Here is a 27,780-nt window from a genome sequence, read left to right on the forward strand (position 1 = left end):
TAGGTAGCCCACCCTCAGAGCATTTTGCACAAAACAGGCAGCAGAAGCTGGAAGAACAGGAGTAGTTGGCTGGGCATTAGTGCTGCTGCAGCAGAAGTCTGGTATCTGGGACGGGGAGCTTGTTGGAGGAAAAGGCTGTGAAGAGGTGGTGGGTGGTGAAGGGAAGCTGCCGTCAGCTGTACCACTCACATTACTTCCATGGGTGTGCAGCTGCTTTGCTGTTGAACCAGAGTTGCCTTTTAAAAAGCTGATCCATGCGGTGTGTATGTGGAAATACGGTAATCCTCTTGATTTTATTGATTCTGCCATGAAAAGTGTTCTAGGTTGTGACAGGCCCTCCAAGTAGCAAGGCAGGCTTTTGACATTAGCTGAGCTAGCCCCAAATCAGTCCTTAAAATGAGAACTGCAGCCCTGTGTGCTCTCGCTGGCAGCCTGGTGTCTGCTTGCTGTGCGTGGCCTAGCTGATTCTCACCAAGGTATTGCCAACAAAGAATGGTAGGTCAATAAAGAATATGGAAATAAATGATGTCAAATACCTGCAACCAACTGCTAATGCTGAATATGGACACTGGTTTTGGTAGACATTGTGTAGGAAGTACACTGAGGAAAAGTACTATTTAGTGCAGAGAACCTTGTGGAAGAAAAGGAGGATGTTTTGAGTACACTTCTCACAAGTACGTTATGCACTCCGCTCATGTGTTGCTGGGTTTATAAACTCCATAGCAAAGTTCCTGCGGTATTATAAATAATAAAATAATCTTCTGAAACCACTTTACCTGGTTTGGTAGACGATACCCCTTAGCGAATACCAGGTTTACACAGACTTCTCATCCTATCAAAATGTAAATTGCAGACTGATGTTACACGGTGAGCTGTGTCACACCTTTTAAAAGTAACAAAGAGTATCAGTGGAAGGCAAGAAGATCAGGGGGAAAAAGAAAAAAAAAAAAAAAAGAAGAGAAACCACACTATTTAAATTTGAAGAAGACTATATCTGACAGCTGAGTGAACAAAAAGAATAGGCATCAAAGACATCTGCGTCTTGACAAATGTTGGGAGCAATCCCTCGCCTTTGTTTGGGCTATCCGTAGATGCAAGTTCATTATCAAGCAGTTCTGCATGCGTGACTGCCTTCATTTTCGATAAAGTAATGCTCTTTTAGGGATGTCAGTAAGTAATAACCTTGCCTGTGGAGGGATATAGGATGTGGTATTTTATAAAATACTTCCAAATTTCTATTATTAATAAAAGGCTTGTAGTTTGGCTCTTTTCAGAGCTTTTTTTTACTGCCTTTTTGGTGGGGTGAGGTGGGGGAAGGCACTAAATCTGACAGTTTACTAGAAACAGTGCTACGTAGCATGGAATGCTATTAAGGAGATTATGTTATCTCCTAGGAACAGAGAATGCTGTGGTCAACGGGAAATCAATTTCCGAGGGTGCTACAGTAAATTTGTCTTGTAACTGGAAACTTTCTAATTGCTGCCCCAAGGGAACAGTAAGCTGAAAACCAGGCAGATGGTTTCTTCCCCATTTCCCTTATTCTTTGATTCCATCTAAATTATTTCTAGCTTCCTAGTAACTTTGTGTTAAATGTTTGCAAATGTTTTAACGCTATCGTAGTTGCTCTCCCTTGTACAGTAACTTTGCTGTTCAAAAGCCAGATGTTTTTCGACAGGTTTTGGGAGAGATTTAAATCTTTCCTCTTTAGATTGAGCCACTACTTCTAACTGCAGCATTAGCAATTAGCATCAAGGAGAAATTGGTTTTTGTTCCATGCTATGCAGCAGGATTGTATCTTTTTTTTTTTTTTTTTTTAATTCAAGCGGGGGCTCAAAGAAAGAGCTTTTTTCCCCTGTTCCATCAATTCATTGAGACTTTCATTACTCACGTCATCTGAAAAGCATTCTAGTGTCAAAGATATAGCCTCGTTTTTATGACTTATGATTTTATTTATGATTTACAGTTAGAATTCAATAGGATGGAAAGGCCTGTTGTAAATAGGTACTTTAGAAGGAAAGTAGAGCCCCATTTCCTTATAAGAGCTTTGGGAAATATTTGGTTGGGATGAAGTCTGTGAAGATCAGATATATTGAACATTGCCTTTCTTTGTTCTGAAAGTTTGGCAGAATGCAGGTGGTAGTCTATGAAAACTAAATTGAAAAACGTAACAGAAAATAAGTCACAAAGAGCTTATTGTGGTCAAGTTCCAGCTTGAGCAAAGAGCAGAAAGGCCTGCTCGAAATACTCGGTGGAGTTGGAGGCTGAGGAGTGAATACAGTTGTGAGGTGTAGGTTGAATTTGGAGCCCCTTGAAAACTTCTCAGTAGCATTACTTTCCTACAAAATGTAAACATTTCGTTTAGGAAAAAAATGCCGGGAGGAAATTGTTCAGATAAGATAGAAAAAGTCAGCTTTCCTTTTTTTGCAACTACACTTTGCTTCAAAAACACTTTTAAATTTTGTTTATTCAAAGTAGATACTTACGTGCCATTTACTCCTGACCATTGGAGGTACACGTGATCAGATAATATGCCAAGCAGTTCTGAGCAAAATATATCAATTACTAAATCATCTACAATACCTGCCACAAATCAGTTTCTAAAAAAAATGCATTATCACACTTGTTGCTAATTGTTAATTTTAGAAATGTCTAAATACCACTCAGAATAATAATAAACAAATTAATTACTGGTTGGAATATCAATCACTAAGTATTTTTTTTTTGCATCATAATTTAAAAACAACAATGGAATTATAATTTGAATACCATGTGTTAAAATTGACATGAAGTGAAATATATCTGTCCCAGAATTGCTTTCATTTTTTAAAGAAAATTGTTGCTCAGTGAGAAATTGCGTAGTTTTCTCTTTTGAACTTAATGGGACTTTTTCTTGTGTATGTGCTTTTAAATTGAGAGTTTCCTGTCAATGGAGATAATTATTTTCAACGAGAAACAAATAAGATTGTTATAAAATAGTTGGTAAGTGTTTGAAAATCTTCAAAGTGTTAGACCCACGTTTATATTTTATCTGCAGTGCAGCAAGTTACGGAAATGCATGGTTGCCTTTGGTGATAATTACTATTACATTAGTATCAGATCTGTGAAATGTTTTGAAAATTTATGGAAAACCTTGATTAGCCATCAGAAGCTCTTTTAAAGATGATGATGGCTAGCAGGTACTTGTTTTACTGTAGTACTTGGGAGCTGTAGTCATATACCAGGATGCAAATGTGTTTTGCCCTGCATAAACCAAAACCCAAAGGCCAGACTTTGCCTGTTAGAGCCTGGCTCTAGTTCACAGGTACGAGTAGTACCTGTGGTCGCTCCCATGACTAACCCCTCCTCAGGAAAACAGGTAAACATATGCTTATAATTAAACAGACATTTACTTACTTTGTTGATGTGCATTTTATTTCTAGAAAACTTCTTATATCCTTATGTACTTCCATATCCTTCCTCTGGTTTATAAAACCCCAAGGATGGTATCTAGCTTTCAGCATTGTGGGTCTGGAAAAAACCTCCTTAAGCTTTGGGCTGTGCAGAGTGGGCAGCAGCGAGCAGGCAGACTGTCTGGTCTTTGTTTATAATTTCCAGTTTCAGTGCTTTGAAGGAGCAATACAAAATCTAACCTCTTGGCAGAGGAGAACGTCACGCTCGTGTATGCCTTTTTTCAACAACCAAGCCATGAATTTACCTGTTTTCTTTTTATTTAACATGTTTAGGTGAAACCAAACTGGTATAAACCAGGGGTTTTAAATTAAAAGGAGCATCATAAAAGCTCAATTTCTTTCTTACCTCCACACCCAAGTCTGGATTTTTAATTTAAGGAAAGTACTTATTTTGCTTTTTGGAGCAGCTGCTTGGGGAAACACATCTTCTAAATTGTATTCTTTGCTCCTGATGCTCACTTTGGGTGTGTTACTTAGTATTCTGTTTACAAAGTGCTCCACAGAGCATTTGACAAAAAGCAGTGATTACGCACAGGAACTGCTGTTTTTTCAGTTTTTTATATGTTAATGCTCACTTGAAATTTTCATGAAGCTTTTTCATGTGAAACATGAGGCGTAGAGTGTTTCCTGTAATAAAACTTAAAACTGCTGCAGAATAAGTGACTTTGGTGTGAGGGTAGGGGGATATATATATCTTCTTCATTAGAGAAATAAAATTAAGAAAAAAATTAAGGTTTAAGTTGTTTCCAGAAGTGAATTAATCTGCAATTCTGATGTCTATCATTAAAAATGTGTAATCTGTAAGTATTTGGAAGAACAACCCCCTGAAATAAACAGGTCAATTTGTTGAAAGTCTTGTTGTTATACGTATCTTGCCTTTTTTTGGACAGCTGTTTTAAAATACTTTTATAATACCCTGTGTTGTACGAAAATGGTGGCCATGTGCCGATGAGCTGGTTCCTCAACAATAATTGGGATTTTTGGGTTGGGGTTTTTTTGTTGCCTTTTTATATCTGTATGGTGGGTAAAATATGCCACATTGTGATAACAGCAACTTTTGTTTATTTTTGTAGGGTTGACCCAAGGACCATTTCATCCTTCAAGAATCAGTTAGCCAGATCTGCATAGGCTTGTTCCTAAGGGGAAACATGTCTGAGATTGACTATGAGAAGTTAGCTGAAATAGGTAAATAATTTTTATTATACTTCAAATGGCATCTGTGTGGAGTTACAGGTGATTTAATAGAGCATCTTCGGTAAGTGAGAGGCTTCACCAACATTTTGTAATACTCCTTGGAGCAATCCAATATGACTTACAGCCACTGTACTGATGTGTATCCTATTAAACCATTAGGGTTGAAGGTTAGTTTAATACATGCAGTTTTTATGAATTATTGGTAGATGTTCCTAGTGCAATTCTAGGCTATTGGAATATCGCCATCATCACATATTGTGGCACAAATGGGAGTCATTACTCCAAACAGACAAGTATTGAAAGCGTAGAGATTGCTGGATTGCATGTTATCTCCAAAGATGTTAGTGGAGCTGAGCAATCTGAACATGACATTAGGGGCCTCATCATTTTGAAAGATCAGCATTACATTTTTTTTTTTTTCCTTAAGTTTTTGAGAATGCCAGGCTGAGCCCCAGAGCAAGACTCTTCCAGATCTTCCCCAACCCTTCGCCCCCTGCCTCTGTTTCCCTGTCCCTCACCTTAGCTCTGATTTCCCCAGATCATGACTTCCAGGAGCAGCTTTTTCACTCCCAGGGCCTGCTTCAAAACCCACTGGAAGCAATTTTCCCCTCAGCCTCAACAGGCTCTGGATCAGGCCCCTCGTGTTGTCTCCCAGCCTGGGTTAAACAGCCATAAAAGTGTGAATAGTAACAGATGATCCTCTGCTGTAGCTCATGGAGCAGGGCAATAAACTCCTCTGTCATTTGCAGGAGAAAAATGGAGCTGAGGTATCCCTCAGTTTGGAACAATGAATCTTCTTTTTTATTTGGGTTTATTAAACATCTCCTGAGCTCCAGTCCTCTCATTCACATGTTTTTTTAAGGGAAAAAAAAAAAAAAAAGGAAAAAGAACATACAGAGAATTATGCTGCTTAGGTTGGGGTTAACTAGCTTTTCAGCAGATATGATTACTGCTGGGACTTCTTTAGTCCCTGTGAACGAGTGCAGTACAAATGGTCATATGTATTTACTTTGCTTTTCTAGTTCTTTGGCACATCTCAAAGCCTGTTAGCTTGATATCTATCCTTTGTACAAATCCTTACCCCTGCTTTTTGGAAACCTGTCTGGTTTTATGCATAGTACAAAATACTTTTTTACAGAAGGAGTTAGCCTCTGCCTCTCTGTGTCAAAGGCTGCAGTTAACATATTGGTTGTTTCTTTTGTGTTCAACTTGAATATACATTTCACTTTTAATAAAGCCTGTTAAGTTTCAGTGGATTATGTAAATGGTTTACAGCTCCTGCTTCACATTCCCACAGACTAACATTTTCTATTTCTTTTTCTCTCTCCCTTTTGAAACTTTGTTACTTGAGAGGTTACAGTGCTCAGACATGGAAAAAAAAAAAAACCCATCCCAATAAACAAAGTAGTGTTTTCCTTGTTCTGAGTTTTAATATGACTTAAATATTTTTAAAAAGGAAAAAACTGTGAAATTCATAGACTGCATTATGTTTATGTTATTCTTCCCAGCTCTTGGGACAAAAACATTCTTTAATGTGAAATAACATTTTTCCAGTTAAGGTTAGTGTAGCTTTTTATGTATGATACACTTTTAAAGGGCAGAAAAATGCACATTTTTGAGATAATAATAATTTAAACTTTTTGTGTGTATGAAGAGGACTCTAATGATGTATTTCTAAAGACAGATTTTTTTTTTTTTTTCCCCGCCGTGGGGCTGCTGATTTATTTTTTGAGGAGGCTTTAGTGTGAATTCAGACATAAAGTAATGTAAAAGTAGTACACGTGTTCCTGACTCCTCTTTGTCTTTGAGAAGCCCAGCCACTAGTAGCATTTTTCATCCTTGTGAAATGCATTTTTGGTACAAATCAAGTTAAAAATGAGACAATAAAGCTTTCATGTGGCTGTTTATAGGACAGAAAGATACTGAGAAACTGTGAGTGGAAAGCATTCAGAAATATTTAGTAAGAGTTTTTCTCTAACGCTTATTAGCTACTGGCACATAAATCTGGCTGAAATCAATACTTAATATATTCTGTCTGCCCTAGTGTGTCTTGCATGGTGCAAGACAGGGCATATGAAATATGTAGATGATCAGGAGGCAAAATGTTCTTGAAGCACTTTTAAAAGTGGCACTAATAATGTTATAGGTAAAACTGTTAATTCTACCTTATTAAAGCTTGCGTGATAAACAGAGATGGATGGTGTGCAGGGGGTGCTGCACCTTATCAGGACGTTTAATTTTTCTCTTTACGTGTGCCTTTTCTTCTCTTAAGCCACCAAGACACTTGTGTGTTAGTGTGTCAATTTAATGTTGTTCCTGTCAGTTTCTAGAAAGCATTAATTTGAATTGTGTAGAATCATTAGTGACAGTAATTATCCCAGAATCTGTGTTCATTTGGATATGTACTTAGGATCAGCTCTTCTTGAACCTTACAACACTTTGGAAAAAACTTGGAAAAAAAACCGAACCAAACCAAAACCAAAAAACCCTGGAACAAGATCAATTGACCTTGTGTTGGTCATTTCAGTGCCGAGTAGATTTTAATTCTAGGATCTAGTCCAGATTCCACTGAAGTTGGGGGAAGAATTCCCATTGGTCTTACTGGGCTTTGAGCAGACTTTTGCACCTTTGCTTGGCCTCTAGCCGGAGTTACACGCTGGATGGACATTTGGCTGCCTTGCCTGTTGCAAGTTCCGCAGGTTAAAGGATTTCAAGGAAACAGTGGATTTTGGGGGAGGCGAGATGGAGATTTGTTTGCGGTTTGCTACCTTTACGCTAAGTGGTGGGTCTGTTCCCAGAGAGCGTTCACACGGGGGGTTATTGGGGAGTAGCTGTCATCTCACATGTTCGCATACTGAAACTTTGACTTCTCCATTTGGGCAACCCTGAAATAAAAGGCAAGAAGCTGGAGATGGATACAACAAGCAGATTGTGGGAGTGTAGATGAGACAACACCAGCAGTCATGAATAGCAAGGTCACAGTGTGCCAGCTGTCCAGTCATTGTCGAGATTTTTGTGAGCATCACAGTAGATATTAATCTAAAGGAGGATGTGGAGGTACCTTTGAGATACTGAAGGGTTGCTTTTCCCACACATAAGGAAGGGTAAAGAACAAGGAACCGATTTGAAACTGCAACAAATGGTGATAAAGGCCTGTGTTTTTGTCGAACTGAGCTAAAATTCAGCCCTTCAGAAATATATTGGAGGCAAAATTTTTCTCTGTTCATCAGCACTTAAGCATTCTTGCTTGCTCCTTTAGAACTGCAGAAAGATGAAGTGGAAAATACACAGTCAGAACAGGAGGAAACATTTATGCCTCCACCACTTGAAGATCCTGAGCTAAATATCAATCACCCCTACTATGATGTTGCAAGACATGGCATCATTCAGTTAGCAGGTACGTGTGGAAGATACTATGGCTTTACCTTACTACATCCCTTACCACATTTTTCTCACTGTACTCCTCAAGGTGATGCATAGGAATAATGTTGATGCTTTCAGCCTTCATCCTGAAAAGCAGCTGAATAGTAATATGTGAACTCGGTGCTCTTCTGCAGATGAATTATGAGCCAAATATTTGAGCTTAATCTTGCTTTAAAATATAACTATAGCAATATATTATAATCTGAGGCCTAACTGTGGCTGTAACAGATCTGTACTTTATTTGTGATAAGCTGTTTTGTTTTCTGAGTAACCTGAATTGTTGTGTAGCCACACATAATAATTTTTCTAGTCTGCCCTGGAAAGGGTGTGCAACTGAAGAGATATGGGTTACTGTATAAAAACTAACAAAAGGCAGAAAGGAAACTGTTGAAGTAAATGTTAACTGCGTTTATCACCTGACTTTCTGTTGTGACAGGGAGAGGAGCTATGGGTACATAGCATAGTTAAATATTGGATCATTTCATGTTCGCAGTTACTTATTTTTAAAACATTCTGGCAATGTATAAGACATGTGGGCATATTTATGATATAAAAGCACCTCTTTAAAGAACTCATTACATATTTTTTTCCTTTTGGCTTATTTCTGGCATCGATGTGCTTGTTAAAATCGTACTGATAATCACAATCCTGAACTAAAGAAGTGTGTACAATAAGACACAAGTAGTGTTATTTAACACTGCTCATCCTAATGAAGTCTAAGATTGTGTCATATTGTGCATACTTTTTGTACTGCATACTTTACTGAGCCTAGATTATGATTCCTCAAGAATTTTATAACTCGGGTACCTTCCTGAATTGGAGCCATGTTATCCAGGTGAATATCAACTTTAGCAAAATCAGTCCTCTGGTGAAGTACGATTGTCTAGGACAGTGAAATCTGTGGCAATTTGTCTTCAGACTTATAGTGGGAGTAGAATTTTACCCATAGTAACTTTTCTTCTTGAAGCTAGTTATACACAGGATAATATTTTTTACCTTCTTTAAAACTACCCCCCCCCCCAGCATTAACACTCAGATAGATAAACAAGGGAATAACAGATTCCCATTCCTGTGATTCAGAAGCTACTACCTGCTAACCCACTAGGATGTTTCTCACTTAAGCCCCAGCTTTGGGATGGGGGAAATGCCAAGATATGAAGTTATTAATGAAACCATTGAAATCAAACTGACAAAGTGTGAAATAGATGTGTTAACAGACACACTGGATACACCAGAGTCACTATAACTGTCCACCTAAGAACCTCTTCCATCTGCTGTATTAGGCAGTGCTACATGATAGCACTTTAAAAGAGATCTTCAAGACTTTTTTTTTCTCCTGCTAGTATACTCGACATGAAATTGTGATTGGCCATGTACTGTTTCAAATTTAATCATACACAACTATTTAGTAAATGTGTGCTGTTGCTCCTCATTCATCTGGAAAGCTGCCCTGGAAGTCATAAGCGCTTGGTGTTTGTCTGTTTTAGCTGGTGTTAATTCTGAAGGGTCCTTGTGTGCTTATTTTCCTTGGAAGAACCATTGTGATTTTTGCAGCTATGGGCAGGGCTGCTGGGTGATAAGCTGAAACCCCTGAGCCTGTGCTTAGACAAAGCTCCTTTTCTCCATCCCTCCAGACTGGGGGAAAAGGGGACAAGTTGGCAATCTGATTAAGTTGGCCTTGACTGACCAATAAGACATTCCCTGCTGATTTAAAAATAAATAAATAAATAAAGAGTTTACTTACTACCAAGGCAAACAAAAACTATAACTTCCGTGGTCTCAGAAGGGCTCTGTCATTTGACTTGGAAGAGTTAAAATCATGGGGGAACTCGAAAAAGGGGAAAATTTTTGAAATGAGAAGATGAAATATACTGGAACAGCACCTTTAAAATATTCATGCCTTCACTGCTGGTGAAACAAAGAACATGTGGTGGGGACAGAATGATAACCAGCCTGCCCTTCCCCGAGCAGTCCCGCCTGGCTTCATCTTATGCCTTATTCCTGTGTTAGAGAACAGGAATGTGCTTCACTTTAGTAAAGCGAAAGCCACAGTGTATTTTAAAGAGACCTACCTGTAGCTTCCATAGTTTCGTTCTGTAACTTGCTCCTTATCAGTGTTTGTTTGGAATAAAGCCCAAACATTAAGTATAATCCTGGTTTAAATTCACCAGAGCAAAGGGAGATGTTCACAAGATGAATCTTGACTGAAATGTTGGATTATCTCTGATGGTTTTATCCTTAATACTGCAGCCGTTTGTAGGGAAGAAAGTCCCCTAGCCATTGTTTAAGCTCAGAAAAGACTGACTAGCTGCCATTTCAGTCAGAAATATATGATGGAATTTTGCAAGTTTACTGGACAGTTTAAAGGTCAGGCACAAGCCAGGAACCGTGCTTCAGAAGGCAGTCTGCACCTCAAAAGCAGCTGTGAATGTGGCAGGGAAAAGGAGAACGCAGAGGTGTGCGTGTGACTCCAGAACATGGGGAAGGTGAACTGTGATCCAAGGACATGCTTCACCTCCACGAAACAAGACCTTCCTGTCCCCAGCGGAGTCAGGTTTGAGTGTTTTCTGGGCTTAGATTCAAGTGAGGGAAGGATGAGCTCTTCAGATCTCCTTTGCATCTTGGAAAAGGCCATTCCCTTTTGAAACACATAATTTTTAAATGATTTGTTCCTAGTTTATAATTAATAATGTCTTTGAATAAGACAAAGTATAATTTCAGTGTTTGGAATGGCTGTTTTAAAGCAATTCTGAAAGCTTTTCCTTCAGTTTTACTTCTGTGACTGAAAGACAATGAGCTGTATTGTTGGAAATGATTGAAGAAAAAAAATTTTGGTGAACATATTTGCAGTAATTCATCCATCTCTTAGTGATCTAGTTTCCAACAGTTAATTTTTAAAAAAACCCTAAAATTCCTTCTTGCTTCTCACAAATTCAAATGACTCGTACCTGCTTTCCATAACAATAGCTTTGACTGTATGCAAAGGAGATTTTTCGAGTTGTATTCATACAGTGTGAAAATACAGTTAATTGAATAAGAACAGGGGACGTTTTAAAAAGATGTAAGCTTTAATAATTGTTTATTAATTACAGACTGATTGATGTCACTAATACCAATGTGCAGCTGACTACTCTAAGCATATGTAAATGGCACAGTGCTGCAATGATGGTTCTTTTTATTTCTGTTTTGAAGGAGAAGTTTCAATCTGTTGCCTAAAAGGAAACTCAAGATCATTTTTCTTTGTGACAAAAAGGAAGGGACGTAGAAGTATATATGATGCATCAAGCTTCCTTATTTTCTATAGTTTGCTTCTATGATATGATTGCTGACAACGTTTTGCAGCATCTTTTTTTGAATCTGTGCTTATTTAGCAGGACTCTGTCTCTGATGCTTGTGTTTTCATTAACTGACAGTGACATCCTCTTGTGTGTTAGGCAAAACTTTTTAATGGAATCAAAGTCCATCATTGTTTTAAATCTGAATTTCCCTTCTGAGACTCTTACTGCTTTTCTAGTTATATTTAAAGATTTCAGATACCCAGCCTGGGTCTTTGTAGAGACTGTATTTTTCTTCAGGATCCAGTTGATCCCATGCCCCTTTCTGATTTTGAACCAGTGCATTAGATACTGATTAGAATAGTATTTTGTAGATCAGACTGTGAACAGTAAAGTTGTGATTTCATTTTTATAACATGTAAGGAGCGAATTGTAATGAATTACCTAATAAGCCTAAAATACAAGTTGTAATAATTTTCAGTCCATCTCGGTGACAGCTTTGCTACTCCTTGCAATACCTTCAGAAACAGATCTGTGGTCTGTAAACTGCAGTGCCACAGGAAAGAACTGGGTTTAAAGATTTATTTTTTTTTTTCTTAAAAGATTTCCTTTCTGGGTTTTGTTTTGTTTCCTTTTTTTTTTTTTTTTTTTTTTTTTTTTAATTTCCAAAGGGTATTCCTGAAATCAGTATCTCTGACATTATTTCATAAGTACCCTTTTGGGGAAAACAACAAATCAACTGGAGAGACCTCAGCCTTCGGCAGTTTTCAAGAAGGAAGCTGAGGGCTCTGGTTGGTAACATATTTGCAGCACAAGAGCGGAGTTTAATGTGGGCTTTGCACTTTACAAAGCATATCCTAACCAATTGGGTGTTGTCTTGTTTTCCTCTCAACTGCTGTGAGAGCAGCTCCAAAATAAAGGTTGATATCAGTGAAAAGTGTTTCCTGCTCTAGTGAAGAGGGAGCTTGCCTGAGTGCTAGAAACATGGGTTCAAATCCTTTACACAGGGATTGAGCTTGGATTTTCCAAATTCTGCACCACTTCTCCTCTTGCTTCTTCAACCATTTTCTTCTCAGAATGTGAAAGGAAGTAAATCCTTATTTTACTGCATTCCTCGCTTTGAGCATCAGGCTGTAAGTTATAGTGTCTTTTTTAAAGATAAAACTGAGTTAATTATATCAAAATATATGGATGTGCTTTCTTGTTGAATCTGAGAAAATATAACGGGTCTGCTTTAAACCTCATTTAGTAGAGCTTGCTAAAATAAATGATGGCTCAAAGTGCCAAATTCAAATGTAAATGTGAACTCAACTTTATGTTTGGGAGTCCTGACAATATAACACAAGTCATTCTACACCTGAATATACCTTATTAAAAAGAAAATCCTGGCACTATTTCCCCTTTATCAAGTAAATGTAAATTATATTTCCTTTCTGCTTGACTGTGCTGCTGTTTCTTTGTTTTCCTTAAATTTTCTTCTACGCTTTCTGTGAATTATCAAAATACTTAGTTTTGCATCACTGAAAGCAGGTTGATTTTCAGTTCCCCTTTCATGATTAGAGCATTGTTCTAGTCCAGAGTCAGCCAGATAGAACTGTACTGACATTAGAGAGGTTAGCTTCAGGAATGGCTTTAACTCACCCTTGTTCGACTTATTTTACATACTTTAAAAGGAGCACAGATGAAATGTAAATAATTAATTACATCAAAAAGCAAGCTATCCTTTTGGTTTCAGCTGATCTGAAGAAAATGTGCTGTGGCAAAGTGTTTTTCGTAGACACAATTTAAAAGACAAATTGCTCATGGAGGAATCTTTGGGGAATCTTGGCTTTCTGAGGGGAATGAACAAGGTTCCTGAGGTAGGAAATCTCCTGAACATTCACTTATAGGCATTCCTATTTAAAAAGACACCTGAGCATGTACTTGATTTTAATTGCAATTTTAGCATTTTCCAGAATGAGCCAGGTGCAGTGCAGGTGCAATCCTCTCACAGAAAGCTGGTTTCTAAATAAACTGGTGGACACAAGTAGACTCCAGAGGAACGAATGCAAAAAAAGGGAATTTTGTGAAATCAAAACAAGTATGCTCTTGGAACTTAGAGTTGGTGTCGTTCTCCGTATTTCCTTGGTGGATCCGATCTCTGTCCCAAAGGATAAACATTACAGTGGATGTTTTAATACTTCTTTAAGCTGACTAATAGCCATTGTAATGTATTTTAATATGATCAGCCGAGGTGATCAATGCCAGGAGAAAGACGACTCATATGTCTACAGCCAAAGGTATGAGCTTCTCCTGCTATGTTGAGGCTCAGCTGTGTTATCTTGGCTGTGTATTTCTTAACTGATTAAGAAGTTTGTCATCGTGGATGGGCAGAGCCCCACGGTGAATTAGTTGTGGGTGTATTTACTGTCCATTACTCAGCCTAGGCAAAACACAGAAGTTTCATGATGGCTTTTTTGCGACGCCGTATTTCCCTGAGCTGTAGAGAGTAGGAAGCTTGAAAGCAGTTTGTCTTGCCATTTAACACGGTGTAATTGAGGTTTGGGCTCCTTTTCTCTAGCTTAAATTCTATGAAAGAAACAAATACATGAGCAAGTGTTTTCACTGTTGTGGCAAGTCCCCTGGATTTTGACCCTGCTTCTACTCCCACTGAAACCAGTGGCAGAACTTCTGTTGCCTTTAGGATGTCACTTTGCTGTGATGTGATAATGACAAGCTTCAGTGAAGTAAAATGATATTTCACTTTTCACTTATAAAATAGTAATGTTTAGTATCCTCAGAACAAAAGCTCTTAAAAAGTTGTGCTAAAATTACAGCATTCAAAAGATCTCATTTGCAAATTGGAATGAGCTATATCAGTAGAAAAAACTTTTTCATTTTCAAGAAGCAGTCAGAAAGTGCTGTGCCATCCAAATTCTTAATTAAAAAGTAGAACAATCCTTTTTCCCACTTGCCCTTCCCTGTGTCTCACTGTAAGTTTTTTCTACTGCTAAGCTTGCTATGTAAAGCGATGTATGATTCATATCTGTTTCAGTGAAATCCAGGCAAATAAAACCCCAGCAGATAGCTTGTCTTTAAAGTGCATAAATCTCATTCTGGACAGTGTGCTCTCCACACCCCTCTCTACTCGCCCAGCGCGGAGGAGGTGGCTGGTGTCGCCGTGCTCCGGGGCCAGCACAGCCGATAATCCTGCGGCTGCCCGGGATTGTCTCGGCACCACAGCGAGTGCCTGAGCCCTCCTGTGGGCCTGAGGAGTCCGTCAGAGCGTTTTGTGCACCAGGGCAGAATCTGAGCCAGTGGCTTTTAAAAAAGTGTAGGCAGGTGGCTAGAGGAGTGTGAGTGCCCAAGCACTCAGTCTTTGGGAATGCCTCCGAAATACCTGGAGCTCAAAACCAGTGCAGAAAGATAAGGGGAGGAGCAGGCTTTCCCGGGAGGGTGGGACAGATTGTCAACTGTCATCTGAAAGTGGTTGGTGACATTAGCCTAGGAAATAAAGGAGGTTAAAACAAAGCTCCATTTTTGACCTGAAAGCAAAACATGAAGGAGGAAAGCTGATACTGCACTTCTTCTTTGCTTTGTCCCCTGTAGGAAATGAGGCATCTTTCTGTTTAAGTCCAAGTAGTAGGGAAATATGGGTTTTGCGGGATAAAAACATACTCTGTGCTGATTTTATAATCAGTGTATTTCCCATTACACTCTCCTTTGACTGTGCCGATAACTATCCCTCCCCACTTTACTCTTAAAATGCACTTTCACATGTTTGGGTAATAATTATATGCTGAAGGTCATGACATTCAAACTATGTTGGACTGAGAAGCAAATGCTGTAGAAAATGCCACGGGAATTTCCCAGGGTGCTCGGTCACAGCCCTTCTGGTGGGGGGCAAGGAAAGCTGCTTCTGTTTCCCTCAGCACTTTGTGTGCCACGTTAAAATTCGATGTTGTTCAAAACATGATGGATGCCTATGAAGAGCGAGCAGCCTCTTCCCTTTCATTAGCTGCCGTCACTAATAGGAAGCTGGCACTGCTTTATTTAGTTTTTAATGGAGTTGAGGTTACCGGTCGCCTTTTCTGGTTTGCGGTTGTTGCCTGTGTGGCACTGTGGGGTGGGAGAACAAGGTGCTCTGCTCTGCTGCTAATTTTGAAAACGTTTCTCTGCCTCAGATTTCTCATTATTGAAACCAAGCAATTATGTGTGTTTTATGTTCTAAGTGTATCTGCAGTCTTTTATAAAGCTGGGGATTTTTTTTTTTTTCGCCTTTTAATTCAAGCAGTTGAATGTGACCAACAGTAACAATTAGTGACTCATTTAGTAATTTAACTGGAAACCTTTCTTAGTTTTATTTTGCTCATAAAAGTGATTGTCTCTAACAAATAAAATATCCTACAGTGCATTGTAGCACAGCTATTTTTTCACAAACAAGTCATGATTTAGAGAACAATCTTTTATTAATGTTTTAATTTAATTTTAGTACATCATTCATATTAATGCGTGTCACATTATAATGCCTTTATAAGTACTCTGAGAATATCAGATAAGACACTTAAAAATAACTTCGGGAAATAAAATTATGATCTGTTAAAGAATATGCAGACATACCTGAGTACAATAATTGTTTTGTTGTGCATGGTCTTCCTTTAGTGGTGCACAAGCACTTTATTTAACACGAGTCAGAATTTATTTTTAATGTGGGAAGAGGCACCAGGCCTTGTGGGTTGAAAAAACACCTTTGAGAAATATAATAAAAATAAGTAGTCAGCTGAAAAGGAAGGGGAAGAAGGAACCAGCCAGCAGAGAAAGCTATGTTTTGGAAGTCAAAGGTACAGGACTAAAGTATTTGCCAAAAGTCAAGCTGAGTTAGATCGTTAAAGCAAATAGCAGAAAGTTCTTTGGTTGTATAAATAAAAAAAGACAGAAGTGATCTTCTGTGAAATAAGAGTGGGGTGGCCATCAGAGATAATCCAGCTATAGCTGTCCAACTACGTTAATACTTCATCTTGCTTTTCAGTAAAGACAGAAATATTTTTAAGTCCTGCATGTGATGTTTATCTGCAATTTATTATCTATCTTACCCACCTGTGTTTAGGAAAGATGCATTCAGATTGGAGTAGGGTAGAGAATAGCTAGGTTGGGGAAGAGATGGAAGATCTAACTTGTTTACAAGCGGTAAAATACAGGCTGGGAGGGGATATGATTGTTGTCTAGAGAGTCCTTCAGGATGGTAAATAGTACTGAAGGAGAAGTGCTGCTTCAGCTGAGTGATGTCATTGTCACACAAACAAATCGGGACAAACTTGCTATGACTTTTAGACTGGAATTGAGAAAGCAGGTTGCTAGTTCTCAAAGCAGTGAGCAGGAGGAGCAAGAAACTCAAAAACCAAACTGTTTTTTAAGATGGAGCTCAACAAATCGGTGGAAGGATTATGTAGTGTAGTTTCTGGTGATTAATGCAGGCTTGGAACTGATAATACAGATACCTCCCAGCCTGTGTTCATACATGAAAAGTCGTTAAGGGTTAATCTCACCGCTTCCTCTTCTCCTTCTGCACCTAAAACAGAATGGATTTAACTAGATGCTGTCCCATCGTGGCCTCTGTAAGTACCGTTAAGCACAACTAGGTAGGAACTGGACAAAGCAAATACAGAGTTTTTTTCCTTTCTGTGGAATCTGTCAGGTGAGGACAGCCACCTCTTCCTGAGCTGAGTGAAGGGAAGCATGTTACTATCAGCGGTGAGTTGTCATGGAAAATGTGTGTTTTCAAAGCTGGGAAGTGTTCTGTTTATTCAGATCAAGTAATTTGAACCAACATCAGTAATGCAAGTTAGAACAGCTTAAGTAGTGGTCTGAAGCTGTTCTACCCAGTTTTCATAGAAATGCTCATATGATTTTATTCATTAAGTGGCTCATTACAGATTTAGCTTCCCCCATTTTACTACTTTTTCTATTTATTTATTCACTACAGTTATTTACTTAATTAGGGGTAAAAGGGGAACAACAGAATTATAAAGAATATCTAAAACCCCCCAATTCTTAACTTTATTATACTCCTACTGATATCAAAGCCAAACTTTGATGTTTTAGTGGTGATAAAAGCAAGTATTAAATATCATTTAGTTTGAACACTGAAATTAGACCAAAAATGTCTCAAATATGAATTCAGTCTAAACATTTTCTGGGGTGTTTCCCTATTGCTTTAAAAGCGGTGGTATCTTTCATGTAGATATGTGTGGAAATCTTCACACCTCAGGGTCTTCAGTGCTGAGTTACCTTCAGTATGAGCGTGACTTAACCCCTGTGCCTGCCTTTCCAGATAGAAGTTGGGTGTGGGGTGGGCATGGCATGAACACTAACCTTGTCTATACAGGTGGTGTGGGTGAAGCTGTCGTGAGTCAAAGAGTAAATGAACTCGAGTGCAGCAATATATGCTTTGCCACAGGAACTAAGGGATGGACGCTTAGGGATCTTCAGGTTATGAAAAGCATACTTGTGTGCCTTGCTTGTTGTGTTTTACATGTGATCTGAATGTAGCAGTGCTTCTGGAAAAAAGTGTCTAAGAAAGCTTACGGTGGTTAAAAAAACAAAGCAGGTGCCCAAAGTGCTTGTAGGCAGAGCAGTATTGTGATAAATTCCAGAAATAAAGCATAAACAGTTTGAAAGCAGGTCACTTCCAAGACTACTAGGGAAAGCAGGGCTGTTTCCTTCCACGACTGAATCCTGAGGAGGACTTAAGTGATCCCTGTCAGGAGCTGAGCACCACCAACCACCTCTGAATATGACTCTCTCAGCTTAGCTTCATCATTTGCCCAGCAGCTGCTTCATTTCACTGCAGCGGTGGCCAAATTGCTTTCTGTAGGCAACATGGGATTTGACAGTGAAGGCTGAGTAATGACGGGAGGTCGAGGTAGCCCCAAATATCAGAAGATATAACCTATTCCTTCAGATCACTGAGGTGCCATTGCATAAGTAAATGAGCATTGTCTTTACTAACTGTTTTGTTCACCAGGTGATGACAATTCTGGAAGGAAGGTGATTACCTTCAGTTGCTGCCGTATGCCCCCCTCCCATCAGCTCAATCACACCAGATTGCTGGAGTAAGTTTCTCTCAGTCTCCTGTGTGGACTACTTTGCATTTCATACGTGAACTTCTGTTAGCTTGTTTCCCGGTGAATGAGCTTTCACAGAGGAGAAGCAGGAGGCAAGGATGGAAGACCTACTACTGTTAATACTAAGTGAATGAGGTGTGGATGAAACTGCCAGTTGCTTCACCTGGAATCTTGACTAGAAGCAGCAATTCGCTGTGTGCTGAAATTAACTTGTTCTGATCACTTTTAAAAAATTTAATTTATGATGGGGACCAATGAAAGAGAAATTCTAGTATTTTGGTGCTCTATAGATACGTTCCCATGAACAGTGTTTGCCTTAATTTGCTATACCTTATCTCCTAAATCACTCAGCAAGGGTGTTGTTTAGTTATTTACATCTTAGTGATTTTCCTCTTTTATAAAAATATCTTTTATAAAAATATCTGCATTGCATAGAGTATATTATGCTTAATGTTTTTATATGCATCTCACTTTGTAATGTTTGGGGTCTTGTGTTAAAAGAGGTTGTGAACATGTAAAGCCATAACATTCTTCCTTATAAATTTGCTGCAGCAAGGTATCAGGATGTGTTTCTGCCTTGTAGTTTGTCACTACAAGGAGATGTGTTCTGCCGTGAGAGTCCTGTCCTTATTAAGCATTTTAAAGCTATTTGGAGTTCTTGTACAGCCTCCATTGCCAAAGTGTTTGAGCACCTTTCAGCCGTCAGTACCCACCACCATTGGAAAGGACAGAAGTGCTGTTATCTCAACTTTTCAGAAACAGAGAGGGATTAGAAGACAGGTTACTTAAGAAGTGTGTTTGACACCATGTTGCTTCATTTCTATGAAATTTCATTTCACAGCTAGGTTATTTCCACAGCCTTAAGCCAAAGCTTCCTGTGTAGCACAGAGGGAGCGTTAGCACCTAGGAGGGAGAGCCACACCAGTCAGCTTCTCACCTAGATTGCTACCTGCAACGATTAATAGGAAATGCCAAAGAAAGGAGTGTGACAAACTACATTGCCACCAGATCTAAGAACCTTCCTCAGTTCTGTGAGGAGACGCCTTGATGAAACCAGGGTTTCCAGCCCTTAGACTCTTTCGGACTTGAACATTTACAGGTTTTCCTGTATCTGAGACAACATCAAATTCACTTGGAAAGTCTGTGCTAAGAAAGAACTGAAGGCAGGTGTCTGAATGTGAAGTTAGCAATATAACTATCAAGTGATCTGCTTTTGAATAGTTGGACTGAAATGTTGAATTCTGAGGAAAAGCTGCAGAGTAGGCTCAGATTGGTAGGTATTTTGTCATGAAATCACTTAAAGAATTGATTTGGTAAAGCTTTTGTAATGTCCCTGCAATTCTGTTACAGCCTTGGAACAGGTAGTTGACCGTGCAAAAGTACTGGTTATTTTGTGCCCACAAAACTCTCTCAATTATTTTTAGAAGTACAGGCTTTCTGGATGCAATGTGCCAAGGAATTTACATGCTGTAAAATAAAACATGAGGCACTCGGTATGTAAGAATATCTGTTTCGATATATTTTAATTTCAGACTCTTTTTAGAAAAGTCTTGAATGGCTGTTACTACTACTTTTTCCATTAAATTGCTATGAATACTTAGGTCAGGAATCAAAACAGCATGATATTAATTGCAGTGGCAGTCCTTGTCCCAGGCTAGTCGCAGTCTGAGACTGACAGTGTGCTGAGGGAATAGCAGAAAAATGGGACTGCAGGAGCAGAGTGTAAGAGTGAAGTTGGGGCTTTTCCATGCAAAGGTGGGTAGTCAGAGTGGCCTTGATACTTGCAGATAGCCACAGCCTAATAAATGGCACACAGAACTATCTATTTTCCACTGAATGAAAATTGCTTACGTACAATTAAGAGCAGTAGCTGGGGCTCGGTTGCAGAATAATAAGGTAGCATTGAGAATGACATGAGAAAGTTGAAATCTGACACAGCAAGACATGAGGCCAGATTGTGCTCTTCCATCACTGCTTTATTTGAATCATTGAGCTGTGTAATAGGCCATACAGTGATCTCAGTTGTAGGAGAAAGGGAAGAGAAAAGCATCGTAAACTATACCATAAAGGAATGAACAGCCAGAAATCTGCTTATAAAATGTGCAGTATTATTTCAAGATGGGATAAGTAGTGTAGTTCTTTAAATTAGTTTTAAGGGAAATGATCTATGAATGCCGTCCTCCCAAGACAAACAAGGGAAAGGCAGATATATTCAAGAAAAGAGTTTGCAGTAACAGGTTGTAATTGGCAGTAATTAGGGCTAATGGATTTTTCAAAAATTTAAAAAGTTTTAAATTGAGAGGAAAACCCAAGATTTATTCTTTATTATTTTGAAAAGTCAAAATGACATTGTTTGCTTGGCTAAAAGGAAGGAATTAAAAAAAAAAAAAGGCAACAAAACAGAAGAAAGCAAAATAAAAGTTGCTGTCAGTTAAAATGCATCTTTTTAAAAATTTCTTGGAAAGCACAGTCCCATGTTGTCTTCATCTTTTAGTGATTCATGAGTACCATAGTTTTTGTAACTAAACACGTTCTTTCAAATTTCAGGCTTTGCAGTGATGTGGAATTATTGGCAACTGCCACTAGAGCAAGATGAACTTGTTAAATAAATACATTGAAGCAAACGTGAATTTGCAGTCACTGGCGTTCTGTGTAAAAATAGCACATTTTCTTTCTCAGTTACTGCTTTAAAAATCTCATCCAGTAAACTGTCTTAAAACTAAAATGTTATCTTTCTCCTCAGGTACTTAAAGTATACTTTGGACCAGTATGTAGAGAATGATTATACGGTTGTCTACTTTCACTATGGCCTGAAGAGTCTGAATAAACCATCTCTGAAATGGTTACAAACAGCCTACAAAGAATTTGACAGGAAGTATGTCTCCAAAATATTTGGTTTAACTTTGTCGGTTGTGTAATGTCTGGAACTGACCTCCAGGAAGGAAGCAGATCTTTCCTGATCCACCCAGGGCTAACTGAGTCCATTTTGCCACTGCAAATTCTGATGATGATACTGGATAATGATGTTGGTTCTCTGGGAAGTGTCTGGGCAGCACTAAGGAATGGCCGAGGTGCTGCAGTGGTTGTCCAAAGGTATAAAAAGCTTTGGGAACAAACCTAAGAGCCGTTGCCTTTTCTGTGCACTATTTAACGAGATAGCTGTGACACCTTATTGGTCGTCGTTCTTGGTTATATCACAGTTGTGTTTGGTTTTTGATCATCCCAGGCCTAGGTTGTGTCCAAAAAAGGGAAGATTAGTTTTTAACAGTCTGTATCTTGCAGGCCTTGGCGGCGTTTGTTGGTTGTTATACGTAAAGCCCTGCAGGGACCGCTGTGCTTGGATATGCCTGGTGTGTGGAGTAACACTGGCTACAGCTCCTGACTTCATGTTTTAGTTGGTTAGGGTGTAGTCAAGGCCAAAGCTCCTGGATAAATAGCATTTTAATAGTGGAAACTAAAATTCTGGTGGTTATTTTCTGAAAGTGCACACTTACCAATGAAGCAGAAATTTCCTCTTGAAATCAGTTACTCTCTGCTTGTTTGCCAGTTGTTACTTGTTTGTAAGTTGGCGTTGAGAGGGTAACATGACTGAAAGCAAAAATACTGCTCTTTCCTGAAAGTGAGAGCGTATGTTGGGGGAAAATGGATCATACATGTCTCATTTTTCCAATTTGGGAGCAGGAACAAGAAGCAAATCTCAAAAAAAGATGCCATCAGGAGGATTATTGGGTGTTAGACTAGACTGGGAGCAGTCCCGGTGAAATACCCAACCCTGCTTTGAAAACTGAAGTAAAGATGTGCACAACGCCTTTCGGTCATCTAGTGCCAGAGCTCAGACTCTTTTGAATCTCACCCAATAACCTCCTGAAACTCTAAAACCCACTAAGCAAGAAGATGAGGTTGTGCATAGCAGCCATCAGAGCAGCAGTGTGGAGCTGTCAGCTGAGGCCTCTAACTGCACTCCACTCAGCAACAGACCAAAAAAGCTTATTTTTGCTAGTAGCTTTCCAAGTATGGTTAGTACCATGTGTCTGTTGTTTCTGGGACTGGGTAAGGGAGAAGAAAGGCAAAGGATCTCTTATATTTTGTCTTTGGTGAGAGATTCGGACTACGATACTGGTTTTGCTGTGCACTGGCAATTCCTGAAAATAAAGCATCGTACTATTTTCCTTCTGGAATGATCCCAAGCCAAATTTCTGGTTGCTGTATGAGGAGAGGCAGTACAAGGGCAGTATCTTCTTTGTTGCCTTTTGCCATGACGACTAGTGCACAGTATGACTCTCATTTATGCCAAAAATCTGTTCTCTCCACTCCCCATCCTGACCCAGAAAGCATGAGAACCGAGGAGGAACGGAGAAGCCTGGGTAGCTGGGCAAAACTATACACCCATTTTACTCACAGTTGGAACTTCTTAGCACACTGTCATTGAGAAGCTCAAAGCAGTACTCACAGCCCAACATCCATGTTTGTCCGTACTAGCCAGAGAAAAAAAAAAACAAAACAAAAATAGCACCTTTCAGACTTCTTCTGTGTGTGTGATTTGGGGTCAAAAGAAGGGGAGGACGGGGAGTTCAGAGGACAATAATAATTAGCTAGCATCATGGAAGCAAATGTTCAATGGCAGTAGTTTCAAAAGAATAGATCTTGCTTTGAAGGTTTAGAGCAGAGGCTCGGTAAAGTTTTTTAATTTTAATCTAGGAAACTATGAAGTCCGTAAACTTCCACAGAAGCAACGGCTTATGCCCATTGCTTCAAGGTACAAAAGAAACTTAAAATGGAAACTTCAGTAAAGCAACTCTGGTGTTTTGCTTGTTAGTTTTTATTGTTGATTTTGGGTTCCTATCCACAGTGGTGCCAATTGCACAGGGATAGTTTGTTTGTTTGTGTATGGGAGTGGCTTTGTGAAAACAATGTCTTTTTAATTCAAAGATGTCTGGGCCCAGTTCAAACCCAAAAGGAAAAACTGTTGTAATTGCTGAGTTGGTCCCTTTTCCCCCTCTATACCATAACCTGTTACAGGAAGGTTTTTCTTAGGATTTCACGGTCATTTTTTTTCCACAATCGTTGTTTTCTAATAATGAGTGGTGAACACTTGGGAGGGGCACTCCCTACTGGCAAGCAAACTCGGCAGAGCAATAAGCAACAATTTATATATAAAAGCAGGATATCTCATTATGCGTTTCTCAATTTCATTTTGCAATAACGTTGAATAAGAGCAGAGTCTTTTTGTGCAGCCTGGTTTCCATTTCAGTTTCAACCTACTAGAATCTATTATTTATGTATCATGATATGACACTGTAGAATCAAGCAAAGCCATAATGGAGAAAGGCTTTTGCTTCATACAAGGGGGACCACCCAATCTAAAACAGCATGCAGTTGGCTTCACCTTTGGTAATTACTAGCAAAAAAAGACAAAAGTAGTGGTAAAAATAAAGGGTTAGGTGTAAATTTTACCTCTGAAAATTTAGAAATTTTCTCCAACGTGAAACTCCGGTAAGCAGAAAATAAAGGGAGATGGAGGAAAGTAATTTTTTATATCACAGATTTTTTTATAGATTCTTCATTCTCAATATTTTTTTTCAAGTTGCCTAATTTTCCTTCTGTCCCCCTGATATTAAATCTATGAGACAGCAGACATTGGTTAGGAACGTAATAGTGTTATCTTGGCCTACTATTGTATTGTCAAAACTGACCATTTTTTAAAATTGGGGTTTTTTTTTCATTTTACATTCTATTTCTTCTGAATTAGGTCTTTTTAATGTATTTGAAAAGAATGCTGTATAATGTTCCTGTAATAATACCTTCCATTCAGCTGTAGCTATTCAGTTCTACCGTCTATGATATTCAACAGTCTTATAACAATTTCATTTTCTTTTCCTAGGTATAAGAAAAACCTTAAAGCACTCTATGTTGTACATCCAACCAACTTCATAAAAATTCTGTGGAATATCTTTAAACCTCTTATAAGGTACTTGGCAGTTTATTCAACACATTTTTCTGTTTAGTTTAAGGATGGTTTGTTCTCTAATAAGTTGCTTTTAAAAAGGCTTGAGGTAAAATATGTCGGGTAACAGCACAGTACCCATTTAAACTGTCTTGAACTAATGAGTAAGGTGAGCTTAAGCTTGGGTGTGAATAATAGGGTAGGGTTCTTTCTAAGAAAAGGGAGGCTCAATTCATAGTAGTTTTACTGGTGTGTTAAGGTAAATATCACTTTAAAACATAGTTATTCTGTGGAGCATGAATGACTTTTTTGTCCTGTCTGACAGCACTTAGCACAATAGAACTGGGGCTGTGACTGGAGGTAGGAGTGGTACGGTAAAGCGGGTAACGAACGGTTAACCTTCGGGCTGATCTTAAGTGCAGGCATGAATAGGGACGATACCACTCCTGTGTTCAAAGTTAATGGATAAGCCCTGAAGTGCCCATAAGAATTTGAGATGGAGGGTATAATGGTGAAGGTGGATGTATTCTACTGGTGCATTCTTTTCCTTCGCATGGTTTAAAATTGATGCTGTCTACAAGGAACTGGCAACAATGGGCAGAGATTGCTAAGTGCTAGGATGGTTGGGCTGGCTTAGTTTCTGCTCCTGAACTTCTGCCACTTTCAAAGTAATTCTAACCTGTTGCAGATTATAGTATGAATGTCCTCAGGGCTGGAGGATGAAAACAGCTTATCTTGAGAAGCTATACCTAAAAATCCCCATTTCAGTAACTTGCAATTGATCCAATTTCTGATTGGTAGAATGCTAATTAATCAGAAAGGGGAAGTTTAACTTTTAGGTAGATCAGAACGTGTAAGAAGCATGTGAAAATAAAAAAGTCATTACAGCTAAAAATCATTCCAGAATATGCTGTTCTTGAAACAAGAAGACTAACTATAGGTCTTTATTTTAAGTGGCGTAAAGTAAATGCCAGAGATCCGGGACACAGAGCAACAGCGTGACAAAGAAAGGTGCCTCAAGAATGGGGATGGATGGTTTTTTGTTCCTGATTTGCTGTAGGATGTGTACAGAGAGCTTTCTAGAAAAAAACCCACAGTAAAAGCAGAAAAACTCTCAATGGACATTACAACACTCAGGTGAAACCAACTTTTCTCTCCGAGGCAGCTGAAGTCTCCTTGGGAATAGCTCCAGGCAGGCGGTTAGGGGACACAGACAGCTTTCAGTCTGCGCATGTGGACCAGCTGTGCCATTTGACTTAGAGTAATAATTGGCTGCTAATTCTTACAAAAGAAAAGTTTAAAGATACCTGTTCAAAAATACTCGTTTTCCCTGGATCTTACTGTGTCTGTGTAAAGCAGATGAATACTTTTTTTCTTGGACAGTATGATACACTGGCAGTTAAATCCTTGTTGACTTTGAATGTGAAAATGGGTGATCCTGATAAGCTTAAGCATTCACAGCTAGCGTGGAAAATTCAAACCAGGGCTTGTCATTTTAGATGCATCATCACCTTAACCTTCTGAACACCCTGCTTTCATCAGGATTGGCTGTCCTGTTTCTGCTCTACTTTTACTACTGTGTACCTGGATACTTGCTTTGAGTCTAATTTAGTAACACTCTGTCGTTAAAATATGTGACCAACAGAAACAAAGCTATTTGTACGGTGGGACTGACAAAATAATTAAAAGTATGAGTAAACTCTGAAAAGATCCGTAAGCCAGGGGGCAGGAATTAGCTGAAGCTAGGAACAGAACCTCTTTACTCCTTAGAACGGTTTAACTGCCAAATGCTCACGTGCATTTGTGCTTTGGGTTGACTCAAGTTTGGGTTTGTCAAGTAAGAGAAAACGTAAGGGTATAATTTTAAAACTGAAGTGTGGACGTGCCCATGTACAATTTGCCTAAATTATACTCTTATTGAAGACTAAAACTTACGTTGTTAATTTACTAGAATAGTACTATTTAAGATTTGTTCACAGTACCTTTTCCTTCCAGTTTAGAATAATCTTATCTCAGCAGATCATGCTGTTATGTAAGTGTCAATATTAAACCAAAGTTAACAAAAAGAAGGGAGAAAAATCCTCTGGACTTTCTGTTTCCTAGCTTTGCCGAATTACAGCCCAGACTTATTTGTAGACAGTGTTTCCAATAAAAATAGCAGATGTAAAATAAATTTCATTATCGAGAAACGTGTATTTATTTTTCAGAAGTCTGTTAGTACATTTGGTACCTGTTAGTACATGGCCTTAGTACTCTTACATGAGCAATGTGTTTGCTAAGAACTGGACAAATGGCAGAATTTAGAGTGAAGAACAATAGTAGTAAGTATTTTAGCATACTTGTGTTTGAAAGTATTTAAGAAAATGTAAATACTTGAAATTTCTCAAGCACTGGAAGTTGATTGATCTTCTTTCCAGGCCCAGAAGAGATGAGCAAGAAGGTAGTGTGTCATCAAGTGTATTTTGTCCAAACTGCAAAAAAACTGTGAGAGCAACACATTTCTATGTGTAAGCTAACAGCAGCCACCCACCTGTTATCAAAATAATATATGTCTAGATGGTGGTGGTGATGTGGCATTTTTAAGGAACAGCAATAATTCCTAATTGCCCACAACTTAGTTACAAATTGTGTGTTCTGTAATATGTCCTGTATCACCAGAGGTGGTTAGTTACGGAGAGTTCTGTGCTAGCCCGTGGCTTGGGTAAGATGTTGAGATCTCAGGCTGGTTTGGGTAAAAGACACACTGAAGAGCTCTGAAGTGGTTCACACACAGACCGGTATCCCTTAGTGTCCCAAAATCGCTTGCCCATTGGCAAAATTTAGCTCATTTCAGTCAAAAGCTTCCAAAATGCTGAAGTGACTTGTATTTGTACCACCTCCCACTAGAGGGAGTGTGTGTATGTGTATTTGACAAGCCAGGGATAAATTCATTAATGCAAGAGAATTCTTCTCCAAGTTTACTGTCAAAGTAAGTTGCAGCAAAGTACACTTTTTATCATAAACACCTATTATTTTGCTGGACACTTCCTTACAGGACAGATGTTTCGTGTTGTAATTTCATATTTTTCCCCATGAAAACGGTGCTGCACCTGGTTGGAACACCTCAGCCTGTAAAGTAGTGTATTCTGTCTGAAACTCAAGACCTAGCTAGTGATACTCGGTGCTTCAAATTTGGAAGTCTGTTTTGTACGATTCACAGAAAAACCTTATTATGCAGGATGTTTCCTAGAAGCTATCCAGCCCTTTTCAAAAGAGATAAAAGTCGATGGCCCAACACTCCAAGGGTATACACTGTCCACGCTTTGAAAATCTCCTCTGTGGCTTACTACTTTATAGTTTGTGTCTGCAGCCCCATTATTTTGTCTTTTGGCGGGGAGGAATACCTAAATAAT

The 27,780-nt window shown here is 38.8% G+C and overlaps 1 protein-coding gene across 4 annotated transcripts in view; it reads left to right on the top strand.

The window, feature by feature from the left end:
- The window catches only part of ARHGAP8 (Rho GTPase activating protein 8), an 82,406-nt gene that overhangs the window by 18,739 nt on the left and 35,887 nt on the right, over positions 1-27,780 (top strand). For 2 of the 4 annotated variants that reach the window (XM_074825595.1, XM_074825596.1), the window contains exons 3-8: positions 4,523-4,634; positions 7,903-8,040; positions 11,259-11,333; positions 18,345-18,432; positions 21,188-21,319; positions 24,326-24,412. In XM_074825595.1, coding sequence (XP_074681696.1) covers positions 4,598-4,634; positions 7,903-8,040; positions 11,259-11,333; positions 18,345-18,432; positions 21,188-21,319; positions 24,326-24,412 — 557 coding nt within the window. In that variant the 5' untranslated portion in view covers positions 4,523-4,597. Of the gene's footprint in view, positions 1-4,522; positions 4,635-7,902; positions 8,041-11,258; positions 11,334-12,360; positions 12,475-18,344; positions 18,433-21,187; positions 21,320-24,325; positions 24,413-27,780 lie in introns of those variants that run through there. The other 2 variants (XM_074825597.1, XM_074825598.1) reach the window with 2 other exon arrangements.

This window comes from Strix aluco, chromosome 5, assembly GCF_031877795.1.
Source record: "Strix aluco isolate bStrAlu1 chromosome 5, bStrAlu1.hap1, whole genome shotgun sequence".
NCBI classification, from domain to species: Eukaryota; Metazoa; Chordata; class Aves; order Strigiformes; family Strigidae; genus Strix; species Strix aluco.